Source organism: Octopus bimaculoides, chromosome 4, assembly GCF_001194135.2.
Source record: "Octopus bimaculoides isolate UCB-OBI-ISO-001 chromosome 4, ASM119413v2, whole genome shotgun sequence".
Taxonomy (NCBI): Eukaryota; Metazoa; Mollusca; class Cephalopoda; order Octopoda; family Octopodidae; genus Octopus; species Octopus bimaculoides.
The window spans coordinates 86,631,948-86,652,449 of record NC_068984.1 but is presented as its reverse complement, the minus strand read 5'-3'; the positions used below and the strand labels follow the sequence as shown (position 1 = coordinate 86,652,449).

General features: G+C 36.7%; 1 protein-coding gene across 3 annotated transcripts in view; it reads right to left on the bottom strand.

The window, feature by feature from the left end:
- The window catches only part of LOC106870227 (rac GTPase-activating protein 1), a 43,897-nt gene that overhangs the window by 20,510 nt on the left and 2,885 nt on the right, over window positions 1–20,502 (bottom strand). Inside the window, exons 1-6 of one of the 3 annotated variants that reach the window (XM_052967191.1) lie at window positions 12,771–12,902; window positions 5,607–5,685; window positions 4,201–4,342; window positions 2,984–3,044; window positions 2,374–2,498; window positions 497–641 (exon numbers count right to left, since the gene is read on the bottom strand). In XM_052967191.1, coding sequence (XP_052823151.1) covers window positions 497–641; window positions 2,374–2,498; window positions 2,984–3,044; window positions 4,201–4,342; window positions 5,607–5,685 — 552 coding nt within the window. In that variant the 5' untranslated portion in view covers window positions 12,771–12,902. Of the gene's footprint in view, window positions 1–496; window positions 642–2,373; window positions 2,499–2,983; window positions 3,045–4,200; window positions 4,343–5,606; window positions 5,686–12,770; window positions 12,903–20,502 lie in introns of those variants that run through there. The other 2 variants (XM_014916243.2, XM_052967192.1) reach the window with 2 other exon arrangements.

The following is a 20,502-nucleotide window of genomic DNA, read 5'->3' as shown; positions in this document are numbered from 1 at the left end:
ATATATATATATATATCTCGGAGTGGTTGGCGTTAGGAAGGGCATCCAGCTGTAGAAACTCTGCCAAATCAGATTGGAGCCTGGTGTAGCCATCTGGTTCACCAGTCCTCAGTCATGGAAAGCGGATGTTAAATGACGACGATGATGATGATCATGGGCTTCTTCCCGCTTCTGTCTACCAAATCCACTCACAAGGCTTTGGTCAGCCTGAGGCTACAGTAGAAGACACTGGCCCAAGGTGCCATGCAGTGCAACTGAACCCGGAACCATGTGGTTGGGAAGCAAGCTTCTTACCACACAGCCATGCTTGCGCTTATCTCAGTAAACTATAAGCCAAAGTTTTATCGGGCCTCACTCTCTTGATTTGAGCTCTAAACCAAGGACAAAACGAAATGCTGTATTATATTCAGTATGGCTCTTGGATATTTTCACTGATTTTTTTTTCTTTTGTTAACACTTAGAAATAATGAATTCAACAATATCTAAGATAACTTACGTCTGTTGAAATTCTTTTTCTTTTTGGTGGAGTACTGTTTTCACATATATCAGCTGACGAAGCATCAAGATCATCATCAGTGACATCATAGCTGATGTCTGACAAACATGAAGCGGAAGAATCTCGCAGGCGGTAAGCATTGCTTCTAAAAACAAAGAAGAAAGATATTTCCTATTATTGATCTTGAATCCTTTTCTTAACAGTTATTACTTCAAGTTTGTATAGGTTGAATGGAATTTTCTGAAGTGGATTTTCTATGACCAGATGCCCTTCTGGTCAATAACCATCACTTGTTTCCAGATATGGTAATATTTCCTCACGACTAAACCTGTTTTCACAGAAAGTGTTGCTCATTTGCAACTATTATTCGTCAAGGCAAGGAGACAGTAACACACACACACACATATATATATATATATATACACACATATGACAGCCTTCTTTCAGTTTCCATCTACCAAATCCACTCACACTCTTGGTCAACCTGGAGCTATACTTCCATGTAATAGGACTGAACCCAAGACCATGTAGTTGGGAAGCAAACTTCTTACCATACAGCCATGCAGTGAAATCTATACTTCAGAATTAATTAATTACCGTCAAATGCCAAAGTTCTATGTTGACCATATCTTTTGTTAGAAAGGAATCAACTTTTGCAAAACTATACATGTGCATTCTTTGAAGGTGGCCGGTATGGGTTGGACAAAACTCACTGAGGCAGTATTCTATTTCTATATCCAGATGCCTTTTCTCTTGTCAAGCCTTACCTATTTTTTAATGTACTTATATTCCAATGGTTTTCACACATGCCAATTGTTGAACACCAGGATACAGATTACAGGAAATGTTAACATAGCATCACTGCCATCAAAATAGTGTCATGCAAAGACATGCAGAAATAAATATTCACACACACAAAGAAATTTTCTACAGTGTCTACCAATTTCACTCGCAAGGTTTGAGGCTGTCACACAAGACACTCAGCCAAAGGGCCTCACGGTGAAATGGAACCCAAAACCAGATAGTTAAGAAGTCAACATCATTACCACATGGCCAATTCACCAGATTGTAGTGAGATAATATTACCAGTTTATATCATTCTCTTTTTCACTTTTGCACTGCACTGTACTGCCAGCCTACAGAAGGCAGTGGATATCTCCTACTCACCACACAACACATTTGTATAACTAGGGACATCACTGGATCTTCCAATCCTTCCACCTCTTCAACATTCAGGCTATCTCATCTTTCTATCCCCACTTCTTACTTATTATGAGGGATAGGCAAGAGGTAGGAAAAGACAAGTGGCAGCAGAGGTAATACATGGAAACTACAAGCGAGTATCAGTTCAAGTCCCACCAGATTCCATTTTCTCCCTCTTAATTAGCCAACATTCTCAGACACACACATACTTAATGTCAGGATACTATTGCTGTCAATGTTTTCAAGTTCATGAATACAAAGAAGCCAAAATAAAGCAGATCCTCAGGAGAAGTAGTTATTTCCAATATGTTATAGAAGTGAAGAAATGAGAGTTGGTCGATTACTAGTTTCACCTATTGATAGGAAGGCTGACAATCATTGGAAAAGTTATCACTGAACAGCATAAAAATATAGATCTACACCTATCTATTCAACCAGAGAAGGCAAGAGAAAAAAAATGAGAGAGGCATCGACCATATGTATTCATTTTGATATTTATAGTCTAAAAGTGATTTGATTCCCAAGACATCTCCCCAATCTCAATTACGTAGCAAATGGAAGTGAAGTAATTTTAACAGTAAGCAGTTCTATTAGGTACTTGGGCTAACTTCAATACATGTTAAAGTGTTGAATATATCCAACTAAAAATACAAAAAATGTCGGTCTATACATACCTTCTTTTACTACCATCTGACCGTTGATAAGAATTCAAGAAAGCTAATTTCTGCATGTCTTTTTCATCTAGTATCGATTTATTTTTATCATTTAAAAGGTTGCGTATCATTTCTATGAGATTCTCCTGCAAAGATAAGGATAAATACTTTATTTGAATGTCAAAAAATATTACGTTTTTTATTACTAAAGTTCTAAATAAAAAAATACTAATGCAAACTTGTGGTTACCATGTATGTAATTACACATTTTTTAGAGATAAATATTATTTCAAATTTTGGAACAAGGCCAACAATTTCGAGAGAGACCAAGTCGATTACATCGACCCCCAGAGTTCAATTGGTACTTATTTTATTGACACTGAAAGGACGAAAAACAAAGTTGACCTCAGCAGTATTTGGATACAGAACATACAGAAAGATGAAATGCCACTAAGCATTTTGCTCAGTAAACAATTCTGCCAACTTGCTGCCTTTTTTAGAGATAGATATTGAATTGTGAAGTCTATGAATGGAAACTATCAGGAATTATGAAACAACTTAAATTTAGTGATTATTATATTAACTGGCTCGAGAAAAATCAATGTTTGTTAGAAATTATAAATCAACTCACCAATGTGACTCGGTCATTCTCTACTTGTGATCGTTTTTGAAATTCAAATTTGATTTGGTTTCTGCAGAAAAAACAAAATATCATCTTAAAGGACATTCTTCCTTTAAAACATTATTTCCCCTGCCATCTATTCATGAATTACGGCACCTACTCAAATATACATTCTCTTCAATGTACACTTTAGACAAGAGCAAACATGGTCATCCATAAGTTATCTACCTTGCATCATTACAATTTAAATCTGTTTACATACCTTTCCAAATACATTTATGTTTAGAAAGACCTGGTTAAATTTATCATGAAAGGAGTTCCAGCAGTGACCATCCCACTATTTTGTATATCATGGACTACATTATCCAATGTGTCCTTTCATAAGATGGTAGTGCAATGCGCGAAATACGGCTGCTATTTCTAGCAAGTTGAGCGACCATTGGATCATAATACGTTTAGTGTCATGAATTTTTACTTGTTAAAGGAAATTGGGCAGAACAGACGCCATAGGCAGGCAAGTGAGCAAGTGCATAAGAGAGAGAGAAAGAGAGATCTTCAATTTAGATTGAAGAATGATCTAATAACTATAGTTAGTTGAAGTTCAGAGAAGAGTAGAAACAATAGACAAAAGTGAGAGGGATAAGCCAGTTAAGGTTTGAGCCAATATTTAAGTGACTGAGTAGGACTCAAACCTGATGATCATGCAGCCATTGCTATTTGGTTATCAGTTAGATGCAGGAAAAACAAAAAAAAAATTGAGTTATTCAGTTGAATAAAGTCTCTGGAAGTAGAAGACCTTGTGTGATTATGGTTTAACTATGGTGCTTTATTATGTATAGTTGGTCATCATTTAAAATCCATTTTCCATGCTGGCACGGATTGAATGGTTTGATAGGAGCTGACCTGCTGAAGAGCTGCTTGGGCTCTTATGTCTGTTCTGGCATGGCTTCTATGGTTGGATGCCCTTCTTAAAGTCAACCACTTTACAGAGTGCACTGGATGCTTTATTGTGGGATTAAAGTCCAATAACTAACTAATGGTTAGAACATACAGGCAAGCTCCACATCACACCAGGCTAGTTAGCTTTCTCTTCAAACTTATTTAATCAAACATCCATATATGTCAAGCTGTGCATAAATCACTTTCTCTCACAATTGTGAAGGAAAAAAAAAACAATTAAAAAACTTGCTTTATCAAGCAGAAGTGCCAATATTTTAATAAATTACCGTGCATGCTTCAACTCAGTTTCCAGAGTTGCTCTCAGTTGATTTGATTTACGTAGTTCCTCTCGTAATTTTACTATTTCTTTTTCTGCAGCAAACCATTTTACAAAAGCTTTTTGGACGTTACTAACAAAATTTTGGAATTCTGAGATAAAATACAGATGAAAGAAAAAACATGAAAAGAAAAGTAACACCTCAGGACTACTTCAATACTAAATTAAAAATGTCCAATGAATTAATATAATGAATTTTAAGTCACTTTTGCATTTGCAACTATGTCTCCAAAAGAATGTCTCAAACCATTCTGTACTGATTCAGATAAATAATTTGACAAGTGAACAGACAATGTCTAAAATTGTGAATGTTAAAGTTGAAAAAAAAAAAATGATAACCCTTTTGATATCAAACTACCCAAGACTTACCCCTTGTTCTTTGATGTGAACTTCCTGTAAACAACCAGGAAGCAGTCTAAATTAAACAATCAGGAAGTGGTCTAAATTAAAACCTTCCATCAAAATTTCATGTTTAATGTATGTTCCAAACACCAGTTTAATAGCCATATTGCTAAATGTTTCATTATTTTCAAAATTAATTGAAACAAAGGCAATGTATTTCATTAGAAATGTAGTAAATATCCTATCACTTCATGGTCTCTTATGTAAACAGGCAGCTTGATGAAATATATATATATATATATAAAAGAAAGGTATGTGATATACCATTTCCAAAAAGCAGTGGAAGTGAGAAAGTTTCATCTAGAATTGAATGTTAGAGAATCCAGTCAAAAAGATCATTTGAAACCAGTCAATAAATTCCATTTCCTTTCACTAAACAAAAGCACAATTTTTGTAAGAAGGTATCAAGGTCACCTTAAGTAATCTAATTAATCTTAACACTCCCTGATTAAAATGTTGACCTAGTTAGAATCATTTTTTTTCCCCCAGTTCATTTTTAATAATGATAAGCACAGAGCTATACATTTTGGGGTAAGACATGGTCAATTATATTTTCTCCAGTATCTGACTTCATATTTTATAAACCCTGGTAGTATGGAACAAAAAGTCAACCAAGGCAAGATTTGATCACAGAATGTAAAGATCATTAATTATATACCACAAGGCATTCAAATACATTGCACTACTGATTCTGCAATCCACTTCATATTTTGTTTCTGATAATTTTTTTCAGTTTCATATAAAGTACCTTTGATTCTCTATGCAAAACTTGTCACATCTCTTTTAATGTTCACACAATCAAGCATCTTTGTCTATGCACTAAATCTTTCAAACTGTTTTTTTTCAGAAGTCTGTGTGTAAATTTAAATAATACAATCACTATACTAATAATGAGAATACAGTATGAAAGCTGTTTAAAAACAAATTTAGAAAGCAAAATAGTTATGTACATACCAGCTTCATTTCCATTAGTAAGTACAAATTGGCTGGCTATTAAAGCATCATAATTGGCTACAAGGGAAGCAGTCTTCATCTGGAATAATGAGATTTAAGATTAAAATATATCAGAGAATTGAAATGAAAAAGGTTTAATTATTTTCAGATTGGCTAAGAAAATAAGTGGCATGCGCTTTTGAACTCTTTTGGTCAGTTTTTAACAACTAACAACGACTAAAGAGTTACCACAGGAACATGTTTAGAAATGGAGAGATGGAAAGGATAATTTTAAGAGAAACAAATTTTAACATACAAAAACTAGTTGAAACTTGGGTTCCAGTTGAATAGAAGTATGGTTTGAAGAGTGTTTAAGATACTATTGTCAATCCTAGTTTTTGATCACACAATGTCAAATCAGTTATACTGTAATCATTCCCCCTTTACTGAAACATCTAACGAGCATAAGATATTTTGTACTCTTTCTGTTTATGACAGACTTCAATATTCTGAGATTGCTAGCTTTTCCTTATCATAACTCTTTTTAGCTACATTTTATTTTAGATCTCTTATCAAATCCTTCTGAATATTTTTCACCATGTAATCCTGCAAAATCATCATCATCATCATCACCATTATTTAATGTCTGCTTTCCATGCTGGCATGGGTTGGACAGTTTGACTGGAGCTGGTAAAGCCAGGGGCTGCATCAGGCTCCATTGTCTGTTCTGGCATGATTTCTATGGCTGGATGCCCTTCCTAACACCAACCACCCCACAAAGTGTACTGGGTGCATCTTATGTGGCACTAGCACTTGCTGCTTTGATTACACATGTTTTCATTACTAAATGGCTACAATAGTGAAACGATGACATCTAAAAACCAAGGAACGAGCACTTATCAGTAGAGGACATACTGTTACATACTTTGCTTTGATGTATTAGAGTATATATCAGTAGGAAGAAAAGAATTTATCAAAAGTATAGTGGTGATAAATGTCAGTTTATAAGTGCATTATTTCAGAATGATGGTCGGACACAACCTAGTCTGCATGTTTCATTCAATTTAGCCACTGAAGAAGTTATCACACATTATTCTTATAGTTGTTATACTGCAGATAGTGAAGAAGAGAGCCCGGGAGGTTTGTTATAGTGTGTGATGCAAAGTGGGCAATGAATGTAGGGATGTGGTGGACGAAAGGATTTTTAATATTAAATTACCATTGAGAGAGAAAAAAGAAACAAGGATCAAGATTGCAGTAGATAAATGAAACCATTCCAGCCAGAAGTCAAGATAGTTGTCTGGGTCTTCTGAGTAAGCTTCTAGTAAAAAGGCTCAGAAGAAGGGGGCAATATAAGGAACTATGAAATAGTATACAAGATTATACATCAACTAGATTGTCAGGCTCTCTAAACTAAAAGACAACTGTTGAGAAACAGAAGATGGCAACTACTACCCTTTCAGTTTAGGCAGCACAGACAAAGAGGAACTCATTACAAGCCATTATTTATTGCTTCCAATGAAATGAAATTTAAGAACTGGAAGGTTTTATACTAAGCCATATATTAATCTTACTACTGTGGCAATGAAAAAATCCTGCAAGCAGGAGCAAAGAGTCAGTAGATGTAGGGGGGATGTGTATTAATAAAATTTAATCCTTTCAGGAATCACAAGGATCTATACAAAATACCAGTGAAGCAGGCACCTACTTCTCAAAGCCAGGTGAATTTAGGCAGTGTAGAACTAAGTATCTCACTGAGAGTTCAAATTCCAAAACAGAATGGATCATGTCCCAGTTCATCTGCAGGAAATATCAGACAATCTATCTCAAGTCACATTCTACCACACTGAAAGGAGAGACATGCTGAATGATATAGTTTTAGATAAGCAGTAACTGAGGGAAGAAAAGGATAATCAAGGCTGGAACATGTTTGATCACAGGTCTGTTCAGTCAAGGGTGACTTTGAATCCTATTTACATACATAGACTACTCTTAGTTTTACCAACAGAGTAGAAAATAGTTCAGTAAGGGAGGCTAATGAAATTAACAGATCCAATGCTTTCAACATTAAGTTTTTTTTTTAGTGGGACATGGAATTGTGAAAATCTTTCTTTTCACAGCAAACATATTACACCTATATATTTTTTCCAACCACTGGTGGGGCATTACATTTTTCTGGAAAGTTAAAGTGGGGTTGGGGGAGAAAATAGGTTGGCAAGCACTGGGCTACACCCATACCAATCGGCATTGTCTGTATTGCTCCAAAACTTAGATCAACTAATCTTAATCGAGTTATCTCTCTTGCTTACTTTTAGATTTTTAAATATCCCCAGAAAGAGAGCTTGCTAATTTCTTGAGTAATTTTAGTTGATTGAAGACTCTCAGCTTGCATGTGAAACACAACTGTATTTGTATTTGGTAATCAGACTGCTCCCTTGAAGTATTTCTCTCAACAATATTATTAAAATATTACACTTTGTTGGGATTGTCCTTTTGCTTCATTTTCCCCTCGTATCTGTTATTTGTTTATTCACATGTGATAAAAAAAATAGTTTGCTAATACCTCAGGAGTATTCAGCAAAATAAATATAAATACAGTAATGTCATACATACGTAATAAGGTGTGTTGAAAAATGTCTAATTAAAACCATCCAGGCAATTAGTAAACAAAAACTGTCTCTAGCTAAGGGTACTTAAGCAAGCAAGACAGAAAACTCCCAAAGTCAAACATTAGAGACTTTTGAAAATATGCAATAATGCACAATGGGAAGGATTTTTTGGTCTTTAACCAACTGATACAAGCAACAAACAAGTTTTATTTATAATTAGATCCCCTTTATGAAGTATATTCAACTCAGTTGGAAATAATAATAATAATGATAATTTCTTTATTAACCACTAAGGATTCATAAAAAAACATTGGAACAGTACAGGACAATACAATGTGGGGTTACATATAAGGTGTACAAAAAGTAAAAAAAGGACACAGGAAATGTGTCAAGTCCAACAGGAAACAGTTTCCTAGGGCTAAATAACAGTAGCATTCTTCCCTTTTATGCGGCTGTCACATTAAGTTGACAACATGCTATCACTTTATCGTGCTGCTACTGAGAGATTTAGAAATATATTATTTCTATTTTCAAAAATTAGTGAATGTATTTCACTTGAAGTATATTTATTTTCAAAGGTGGATAGGCATAGACAACTACCAAGCCATGCCTTTTTGTTGTTTTTGGAAGGATTCTAGCAGATTTTTTGAGTGAATCTGCCATTGTTGGGTGGTAGTGAAACAACTGAAAAAATGAAAAGTTACGCAGAGGCTACTGGAGGTTGAGATACCCTGGACCCATGTGTGCTGAAGCCGGAGAGGATGGAGTGGAATGAAGAGAAGATAACCAAGTATTGTGATATGATAAAGAAGGAAGGGTCAAACATAAAAATGACCCTGCCAGAGGAGGAAAAAAGAAAAATGGAAAACAAGACGGTAATATTCAGAACATTTTTGAATGTAAATAGGAGAATAGAACATGTGCCACAGGAAGAGGTAGAGAAAATGTTGGAGGAACACATAGGAGAAAGGATAACATTTTTTACAAGAGGAAGGAAATATGCGACTATATTAGTAACCTTTCATTCAGAAGAGGAGGTGAAAATATCCAACAACATGATGTTACAGGGAGAAAAATGGACGTTGATGCTGAACTGTCAGGGCAAAAGAATCGTCAGGGTGGGAAGAATCCCATCGTTGATAGACCCAGAATGGGTAATAGCTGCAACTTTTAATTCAGAGCTGAGGAAGAATGGGGCTATGGTATTGAAATAATCTGTGCGGTAAGCCCAAAATATTACAACGAAATGGCGGAAACTTTGGAATTACCAAACAGTGAAAAGCCAGAAATAATGTTAGAAGGGAGACCCCCAAAGTGTTACGGACGTGGTGAAAGAGGACACTTGAGTAGGAAATGCCCTAGAACAGCAGTGGAAATGGTAGAGGAGAGTGTCCAGGAGGATATAATGGTGGATAAAGAGCAGAAACAGAAAACAGAACATGATGGGAATTTTGCGGAAGTGAAACCCAGGAAAAGAGAGAGAAGAAAGTCACTAATGACAGTGGAATTGAAGAAATGTAAAGGAATGGAAGAGGAAACCCAACCCACGACAAGAAATTTTACCAGTAGAAGTACCAGTAAAGAAATTACAAGTACAGAATCATTCAGACCAGAAACAAGACAACCCAGAATTACGGAAACATAAAGACAGAGACACACAGACGAAACATATAGAGTTGCAGCCAAAAGAACACACAGGTGCATGAACACAGACGCAACCACAAGAAATCCCAAAACAGCAGAAATATAGAGACAAAAATTATAGTGAGATAGGACACCCCAACATAAAAGATTGCAAAATTGAAAGACATTGTTGGAGACACAAAAGGTAAGTTGATATAATTTTGGAAGGACTGTAACTGAGTGAAATATTTGTTTGAATTTTTTATAGAAAAAAAAAAGAAAAATAAGTAAATTTTGCAACTGTTGAATGAACAGGTTTCCAAAAGTTTTTAAATACTGTGAAAAACATTTGGTTGACTTTTACTTTAAAAAAAAATAGGAAAAGAAAACTAGTAAATCCTGGTTGAACATTTGTTTAAAAGGTTTATAATTTAAGGGGTAGAAGCGAAAAAGGAAGTTGTGGTTTCGCCTCGGAGCAAGGCTAGAAGTTATGTAAAATGTAAAGGTTTAAGGAAAAGGAACCCACGGTTTCATTTCGCAGCGGGAGTGAGATGGCCATCTCATTTGCATTGTAATTTATTCATTTCACATTCATCTTTGCATGTGTTTTTTGTTCCCACATGTCTTTGTATGTCCCCTCTGTAATTAGGCTTTGTGCTTGTAATAAAGAATGAAGCTAGCAAGCCACTTTTTATTGTTTTTTGAAGAATTCCAGCCGATTTTTTTTTTGTGTGAAATCACAATTGCTAGGTGGTAGTGAATAATTGAGAAAAATGAGAAGTTATGCAGAAGCTACTGGAAGTCAAGTTCTCCAAGACCCAAGTGTGCTGAAACGGGAGATGTTACAGTGGAATGGAGAGCTGATAAAAAAAGTATAAAGAGTGAAATATAAATATAAAACTGACCTACCAGAGGAGGAAAAAGCAAAAATGGAAAAGAAGACAGTAATATGCAGAACATTTTCAAATAAAAACAGAAGAATTGAAAAAGCACTGCAGGAAGAAATAGAAGAAATTTTGGAAAGACAGATAGGAGACAGCAGATAGAATTCTTTACGAAAGGAAAGAGATATGCATCTATAGTGGTAACCTTTGTATCAGAAGAAGAGGCAGAAAAGGCCTCCAGCAGGATAATACAGGGAGAGAAATGGACATTGATGCCAAACTGTTTGGATAAATGAATTGTAAGAATTAGGGTGGGAAGAATCCCACCGTGGATAGATTCAGAGTTGATAATAGTAGTGATTTTTTATTCAGAGATAAGGAAGTAAAGCGAAGATGTGAAGATGGGCATGATAAACCGAACCCAACAAGTGAAGTGGTGGGGCTACGGATTAGAGATAATTTGTGCAGTGAGCCCAAAATATTACAACGAAATACCTGAAACTTTAGAGCTACCAAATGAAGAAAAGCTGGAGATAATGTTGGAGGGGAGGCCCCAAAGTGTTATGAATGTGGTGAAAGAGGGCACTTGAGAAAGAAATGCCCTAGAGCAGCAGTGGAAATTGTAGAGGAGAGTATTCAGGAGAATATAACGGTGGAGAAACAGCAGAAACAGATAAGAGAACAAGACGGGAATTTTGTGGAGGTGAAAGCAAGAAAAAGAGAGAGGAGGAAGTCACCAACGATAGTGGAACTGAAGAAGTACAAAGCCATGGAAGAGGTAATCCAACCTACGACAAGAGGTGGGGAAGGTTCACTGGTGGGATCACAGGTGAAAGATGCATTACTGAGCAAAAGTAAGAACTTACAAGTACATAAACATTCAGACCCACAGAAGTATAGATGAACAGAAACAAGATAACTGAGAATTACGGAAACCTAAAAACATAGACACACAGACGAAACACACAGAATTACAGTCAAATGAACACAGACACAATCACAGGAAAGCCAAGAATTATAGAAATACAGAGACAAAAAACACAAACACGCAAGACACAACAGAAGTAAGGTTTATAATGAAATATAGGACACCCCAAAGTTAAAAGAAATTCAAAATTGAAAGACATTATGAAAGAATAAATCCACTGGGGCCAGGGGTGGATGTTGAACTTCGTGCCTCAGTGGTGAATTATGTGGACGAAAAGGAGATGAAGTGGTAAGTCACGATTTATTTTAAAGACTGTGAAAGACTGAGAAAAACATTTGATCAAGCTTTTTGTTTAAAAAAAAAAAAAAAAGGAAAAATAAGTAAATTGTGTAACTATTGAATGAACATTTGTTTAAAACGTTTTCTTTAAAATTGTAAAGTGAAAACGAAAAGGGAAGTCACGGTTTTGCCTCGGAGTGGGGCTGGAAAATTATTATTTAAAATGTTAGATCAAAAAGGAAAGGAAATCACAGTTTTATCTCAGAGCGGGGACGACATGGCCGTCTCATTTTTATTGTAAATAATTTCATTTAACATTCATCCTTTATGGTGTTTTTTGTTCCCACATGTCTGTGTATGTCCCCTCTGTGTTTGGGCCTTGTGCCTAAAATAAAGAATTCAGCTAGCAAGCCATGCTACTCCAGACCGATGATGAGCAATGTCTCTGAAACTAGTTTCTGGATGCTGGTTTTGCTGGGGGGAAGTGCTTGTCTCCACTTTGAAAGCATAAAGACACAGGAAATGTGTCAAGTCCAACAGGAAACGGTGTTTCCTAGGACTAAATAACAGTAGCATTCTTCCCTTTTATGGGACTGTCACATTGACAACATGCTATCACTTTATCATGCTGCTACTGTATAAATCTCTCTGAGAGATTTAATATATATTTCTACATTCATCCACTTTTAACAAAGTTGCTAGAGGCAACACTCTCCTCTCCACTCACACTTTCCTTTTCAAGTGAATAATAATAATAATAATAATAATGATGATGATGGTTTCCAATTTTGGCACAAGGCCAGTAATTCCAGGGGAGAGGGTTAGTTGATTACATTGAAGCCAGTGTTCAACTGGTACTTACTTTATTGACCTTGAAAGTACGTAAGGCAAAGTTGACCCCAGCAGAATTTGAACTCAGAACAAAAAGACAGACAAAATTCCACTAAGCATTTTGTCCAGTGCACTGACAATTCTACCAGCTAGTAGTAGTCAATCTTAGCAGGCAGCAACACTTCTGTAAAAACATTTGAGAAGTAGATATAAAGACCTTGAAATAGAGATCTCAAAACTGTGGTATCTAAGAACTGTACCTGTGAGCATTGAAACTTTGGAGACAATACCAAATTACACACTGAAACACAAAGGGTAAATACCAGGAAAACCCAAAGTATCAGAACTTCAAAAAATTGTTCTTATGAGTACTGTCCAAATCCAAAGAAAAACATTGTCAACTTGAAAATATGATTCTCTTAAAATTCTGATCAAAATTTGAACTATTACAAATTTAACAGAATTTTAGTTCTCAGAATCTGGTCTCTTTCTCCTGTAATATATCATTGTTAATCATAAAAAAAAAGAAAACATCCATAGTAAAGCATTCAAGCTGCTGTTGCTTTGGGTTTCTGGGCGAGACTTGAAACAGGTCATATAAAACAAAGCAACAACAATAACAGTGATTATGTGTGTGTGTGTGTAAAAAAAGCACTGGTACCACATAAAAAATACCCAGTACACTCTGTGGAGTAGTTGGCATGAGGAAGGGCATCCAACTATAGAACAGAACAGCTGGTGTGACCCCTCGTCTTACCAGCTCCGGTCAAACCACCCAGCCCATGCTAGAATGGAAAATAGATATAAATCAGGATGAAGAGGATATATAAATATATAAGAAATACACGAGTCCCTACCTTATTTAACTTCTATATTATTTCACTGATTATTTATAAATTACTCAAGGAAAAAGAAATTTCTATGGTAAGAGTTTCCATTTTGTAGAAATACTTGTTAGAATACATTACAGATGGAAAAGATGTTTAAGTAAGGTGTAAATTATTAAAAAGACGTGTAAGAAAGTGCAATAATGTCTAAATTGTTAATCATATATATAAAAGAATTACAAATCTGCTAGTTTCTTCCTGGTAACGTATTTCAAAAAGAATTTCCCTGCAAATGATTGGATCATAAAGACTTCAATGGCCTTAAAGTTACCGTTAAGATTGCAATATCATAATAAAAGTATTTCAATAGTAACACACATAAGTGACAGAAAAACTAAGTTAATGTTAAATAAAAACTGAAAGACAAATCTAGAAGAGCTTCATTGGTGAGGGGTGTAAGAAAGAAAGAAAGTGATAAAGTTAGAAAAATAAATGCCATGAAATTCAAATGAAATTGAGCAGAAAAAGAATAGGGCCAGTCAAAAAGAGAAGTGGGGCAATAAAACAATGTTGGGCTGAAAAAGAAATGAGAGAATGTTGTTATAAAGTAAAAGATAAAAGTAGAAAGAAAACAATCGTAACTGAAATGATTCTATTATTTTAATGAGTGAACCTCTTTTTAATGCTAGCTTTTAGTTTTGTTATTATTGGATATATGACATCATCATCATTTAATGTCTGTTTTCCATGGGCTGGATAGTTTGACCAGAGCTGGTAGGGCCAGGGGCTACACTAGGCTCCATGGTCTGTTGTAGCATGGTTTCTACAGCCAGATGTCTTTCCAAATGCCAACCACTCCACAGAGTGTACTGGATACTTTTTATGCGGCACCAGTATCAGTCCTGCTGCGGTGGACGGGTCTTCTTGACTATAGCAATACACTAGTTATCTTGGTCCTTTGTCATCTCCTTCAGTTAAAAAAAACAAACCCTCCTTATCCTATACTCTTGATACTTGATATACAGAAGTACTATGCATGTCCCTAACCCTTTAATGTTCTATGTACTTTTTTTTGTTTATCCACAACACAGTTAATATTGTTTAAAGGAAGTGAATGAGGGAGGGGAAGAGGTAAAGTAGTCTGACAGCCAGTTGATGGGATCAAGCCACCTGTGCACTACAGGAGATCGACAACAGTGCCATGTAAATAGTACCTGTGAATCATAGTTGTAAAGGGAATCCATGGATCATTGTAGTCGTTGCCAGTGCCATGTAAATGGTACCAGTGCATTGTAGTCATGGTCATTGCTGGTGCCACATAAAAGCACCCATTACACTCCTGGAGTGGTTGGCATTAGGAAGGGCATCCAGCCATAGAAACCATAGATATAAGGACCTTGAAATAAAGATCTCAAAACTGTGGTATCTAAGAACAACTGTACCTGTGAGCATTGAAAATTTGGAGACAATGCCAAATGACACTCTGAAACACAAAGGGTAAATACCAGGAAACCCCAAAGTATCAGAACTTCAAAAATTTGTTCTTATGAGTACTGTCCAAACTCAAAGAAAAACATAGAATTAGACTGGAACCTAGTGCAGCTCTCCAGCTTATCAGCTCCAGTCAAAGTGTCTAACCCATGCCAGCATGGAGAGTGGATATTAAAGGATGATGATGATCCATGATAATATGCTTAAAAACAATCAGATGGCTAAGAGGTTTTTCCTAATTCAGATAATTTGAAATTTTGGAAGCAAACACAAATTAGAGTGGGAAACCATGAAATTTATTGCTGGGAAAAACTGAAATAAATTATATATAGACGCAAGCGCGGTTGTGTGATAAGAAGTTTCCTTCCCAATCATGTGGTTGTGTGTTCAGTCTCACTGTGGTATGTGTCTTGACATCACATAATGGTTGTAAACAAGTGATGTTGTTTCCAGTCTTCTGTGAAAAACAATGTCTGGCCACAGGGAAGTATTACCTTGCTTGAAAACAGGTGGGGTTTGATAAAGGGAAGAGCGCTGGCTGTCAAAAAAGCTACCTCAACAAATTCTATCACCTGCGTAAGCATGGAAAAACTGGACATTAAATGGCAATGGTATATTGTATCCTACCTGTAAAAGAGGGTGGCCACACTGTCAATGATCCTATACCTGCCTAACCAGTTGAATCATCATCACGGCTGATACATTTATATTTCATCACTCACATCTTTTGAAATTCAGTCATGCTATAAATCCACCACACATTCTTGCATCAGTCCTCTAAAATGTAGCATAGCAAAATAATACATGTGAGCCATTAGCTGGTGGTTCTTTTGAGAGAGAGTTCCTTTAGGATGCTAAATGTATTAATTACATCTTTATCAAGCTGTGAATGCTACTACACAGTTGTATGCCGTATGTTTCTTTTGAAATTCACAGCCAATTGTATTATTCTTCATGGTGAATAATGCCAATGATTACTGTACTGGATTCACTACTGGGAACAAGTGGAGGTGCAATGGCCCAGTGGTTAGGGCAGCGGACTCACGGTCATAGGATCACGGTTTTGATTCCCAGACCGGGCGTTGTGAGTGTTTATTGAGCGAAAACACATAAAGCTCCACGAGGCTCCGGCAGGGAGTGCTGGTGAACCCTGCTGTACTCTTTCACCACAACTTTCTCTCTGTAATTCAAAGGGTTAGCCTTGTCAAACTGTGTCACGCTGAATATCCCCGAGAACTACATTAAGGGTACACGTGTCTGTGGAGTGCTCAGCCACTTGCACGTTAATTTCACGAGCAAGCTGTTCTGTTGATCGGATCAACTGGAACCCTCGACGCCGTAAGCGACGGAGTGCCAACAACAACAACAACTGGGAACAACTTCACATTCTCTTCTCCACAGCATAACAAACATTGGATGCTGTAGTGTACTCTCCAACTGCATTTCAAGTCACACTGTATATAGTAGTTATAGCATACAATTCATGCCTCAAACGATATTATTCAGAATTTTGATTTGGTTTACTTGCAATATAAAACAAATGCTTCTGTACACAACTCCTTGTGATGAGAAGTACATACCAGCTTGTATCACACTGATTCTTGTTACTGTGTTAGACCTGCTACTGATCAGATAAACAATATGCATGTCAGTTAACATCATACTAATTTCTGCATGTATGTTGCACCTGCTGTTGCTCAGATGATTTATTTGCACATTTGCTTGCTAATTGCTGATTTGTTATTTTTACCTCTCATATGCTCTCGCTCTAGGTTTTCCTTTTCTTGCTCTTTCTCAATACATTCTTTGTCTCATTTGGATGCATGCTGGATCCAAAGCCGAGTTACCAAATCCTTGGAAGATAAACATGAGATGTTTAGCCCCATGGAGGAGCTGACAAAGAACCGGGATGTCTGACAATATGAGGTCCTTGAGAAAACCCATTCTCCTGAGCGAAACTGAGTTTTGGCAGTACTGAGTATATTGTACTCACATTACATTGATTCACCCCCACCCCAATGAACCAAACTACCTGTTATCATGCACTATGCCTACCTACTTCGTCTGCTCTTGCAGCCTACTCCACCTTGTAATCTTACACTCTTGTCAACTGCATTATTACTGTTGCCACTCTCTCCACTCAGTCTTTTCTGTATCCCTCTATCTTCCCCAAACTCATGACTCAACCCTTTTTTTTACAGTTGTAGGTAGCTTCTCTACCTCCTCATTTCCTGTTCCCCATACAATCTTGCAAACTCACCCACAACTTCTACTTACCTTGTGCACTGAGAGGCATCAGGACATTATATCTCTACTACCTATCATTTTGCAGTTCCGACTGCTCATCTTCTCCCTCCCCAACTAAATATGAATAACCATGCAGCTTTTCTACAAATACCTACTCTGTCACTCCCCCACCTTCTCTCATCCCCCAGCATTTAAATGTGAATAAATAAGCAATACATTTGATGGAATAACTACCTGAATGCTAAAGGGTTAAAATATTATAAGGATATACAAAGGACTTGGCAACTAGTTCCAGCAGGTAAAGAGATAATATAGAAACTGACATTGGTTCTATAATGCACAACTGGATTTAAATCAGAACTCTAAGATTTGCCACATGTATAACCACTATCTCCCTCTACTAATTTAGGTATCAATGTCTGTTTTACAGGACTGATTTCCTTCTCTCATCATTATCATTTGACATCCACTTTCCATGCTGGCATGGACTGGATGGTTTGACTGGAGCTGGTATGGGAGGGGGGACAACACTAGATTCCATCGTCACTTCTGGCATGGTTGCTACAGCTGGATCTCCTTCCTAATGCCAACCACTCTACAGAGTGTACTGGGTGCTTTTAATGTGGCACCAGTATCACTATATTTTGCTTCCTGATTCATGTCTCACTCCCTATATCATGCTTCCTGATTTTCTATCTCATGTTCTCACAAAACATTCTTATGAATGTCAAGCCAAAACTGGTTTTCAAAACCTTTTAGAATGCCCAGAAAAATCACTGATATACCTGTAAAGGTACATTGAAATGGTTCATTTTTGACCAGGTATGGCTATTGGGACAATTTCTTTTAGATGTACACTATTTGGAAGATATAGAGAATAGCTCTATAAAATGTCACATCCATTTTTTCCATGCACACCACATCAGGTTAATGAGAACTGTGTGCCCTGACATAGCAAACTCAGCATTTTTGGAAATTTCAAGGTCAATGTCAATAACATCCTGAGGATTTTTATGCTGTTCTGGAGAAATTCAGAAGATTTGCGCAGATAAAATATTTACAAGTGGAAAAAGTTATTTTGTATAATGCCACATACATTATACTTTTTGGATTCTCTCCAACTACTTCAACACAGAGGAAAAGGTGTGGCTCTGTGGTAAGAAGCTTGCTTCCCAACCACATTAAATCCTAGTTCATCCCACTGTATGGCACCTTAAGCGAGTGTCTTCTATGATAGCCTTGGGCCAACCAAAGCCCTGTGAGTAGATTTGGTAGATGGAAACTGAAAGAAGCCCATTGTATATATGTGTGTCTGTCTTTGTTTGTCTCCCACTACCACTTGCCAATCAGTGCTGGTGTTTATGTCCTTGTAACTTATCAGTTTGGCAAAATAGATTGATAGAATAAATACCAGGCTTAAAAAATAGTTCATTTGACTAAAAAAATTTTCCAAGGGGGTGGCTGCAGTCTAATGACTAACAAGTAAAAGATATAAGATATTCCAGATTTTTCCTTGGAATGCATGGTTGATTAATACTAGAGTAACCAAACTTTACTGTGAAAAACAAATCAATACAATTGTAGATGTTCAAGATTCACAGCTTTAGCGTATCATAATTTGTTGCTGTCATGTATTTCATACAAGAATGGCCTTCTAGAAATGAAGATAATCACAAGAGCAAAACACAGTCAAAGAATTTTAAAAATTTAATTTAAACATATTGTTGCTTTATATATATATATATTCAGTGGAGGCGCAATGGCCCAGTGGTTAGGGCAGCGGACTCTCAGTCATAGGATCACGGTTTCGATTCCCAGACCGGGCGTCGTGAGTGTTTATTGAGCGAAAACATCTAAAGCTCCACAAGGCTCCGGCAGGGGGTGGTGGCGAACCCTGCTGTACTCTTTCACCACAACTTTCTCTCACTCTTTCTTCCTGTTTCTGTTGTACCTGTATTTCAAAGGGCCAGCCTTGTCACACTATGTCACACTGAATATCCCCGAGAAATACATTAAGGGTACACGTGTCTGTGAAATGCTCAGCCACTTGCACGTTAATTTCACAAACAGGCTGTTCCGTTGATCTGATCAATTGGAACCCTCGACGTTGTAAGCGACGGAGTGCCAACAACAACAATATATATTCAAATAAATCCTTCATAAACCTTCTCTGCAAGATATGATTTTCAGGGTCCCATAGATCTCTTGCTTTTGCTATGCACTATGTCTACCTCTCTCCTCACATTCTTGCAACCTACCCACCCACACATCATCTCCTTTTCTCTCATCCTTCCTCTCTCTACTGTATTATTATTACTATTCTTCAACCCTTTTTTTCTGTATTGCCAGTCATCATCTACTCTCCCCCACCTTCCCTAACTCATCATTAATCACCCCTCTATCATTCCCATCATTCATTACATCCATGTCTCAAACCTATCCAATCTCTATAGTGTAATTCCATGTAAACCAGGGTCAAAAACAGGAATTTTGAAACCCACCATCTCCGACCAACAGGAAAAGTGCAAAATTTCAGGTCCTAAATCTCAACAGTTCAAAAGAGACAAATACAGCGAGAGAGGGGGAGAGAATGTATATGTGTGAAATATAGATTGATGTCGCTATACTAATTAGCAAGCTTTGACTGAAAGCAAGAATAAGAGATACAAGATACAGTGTACTTGTATCCCAAACAATCGAGCGACGTGATGCGCGGTTATTCTAATCAGAAGGAGCTTCAACTGCGAAGTGGTGTCCAGAAGTTATTAATAATTTAGGGCGATCTTTTGATACTAGTATGAAATATCGGCCTTTTCCGAAAAAGTGTTGGAGGGAAAGAGGGAAACGACATCGTAAAAGCGAAAGAGATACAGAGAGCGCGATTTCTTTTGAAGGGTTTAGGGTTACAGTTACGGTTAGGGAATTCCGTCCCTAACCCTAAAAAAATTCTAACCCTGACACTAAAACCTTAACCCTAACACCCTAGTGAAGATCGTGCGGGTGTTATGGAAAAGGCCAATCTTTGGTAAAGATCGCCGAAGACATTTTTTATAGAAAAGGCCGATATTTTGTACTGGCATCGAAAGATAGCCGGAAAATGGATATATATATCAATTTTTTTTTACAAAATCCCACATTTTTGGTTATGGAGGATCGGATTCTGAAAAAAATCTTCAAAAATCGCATTTTCAAAATTTC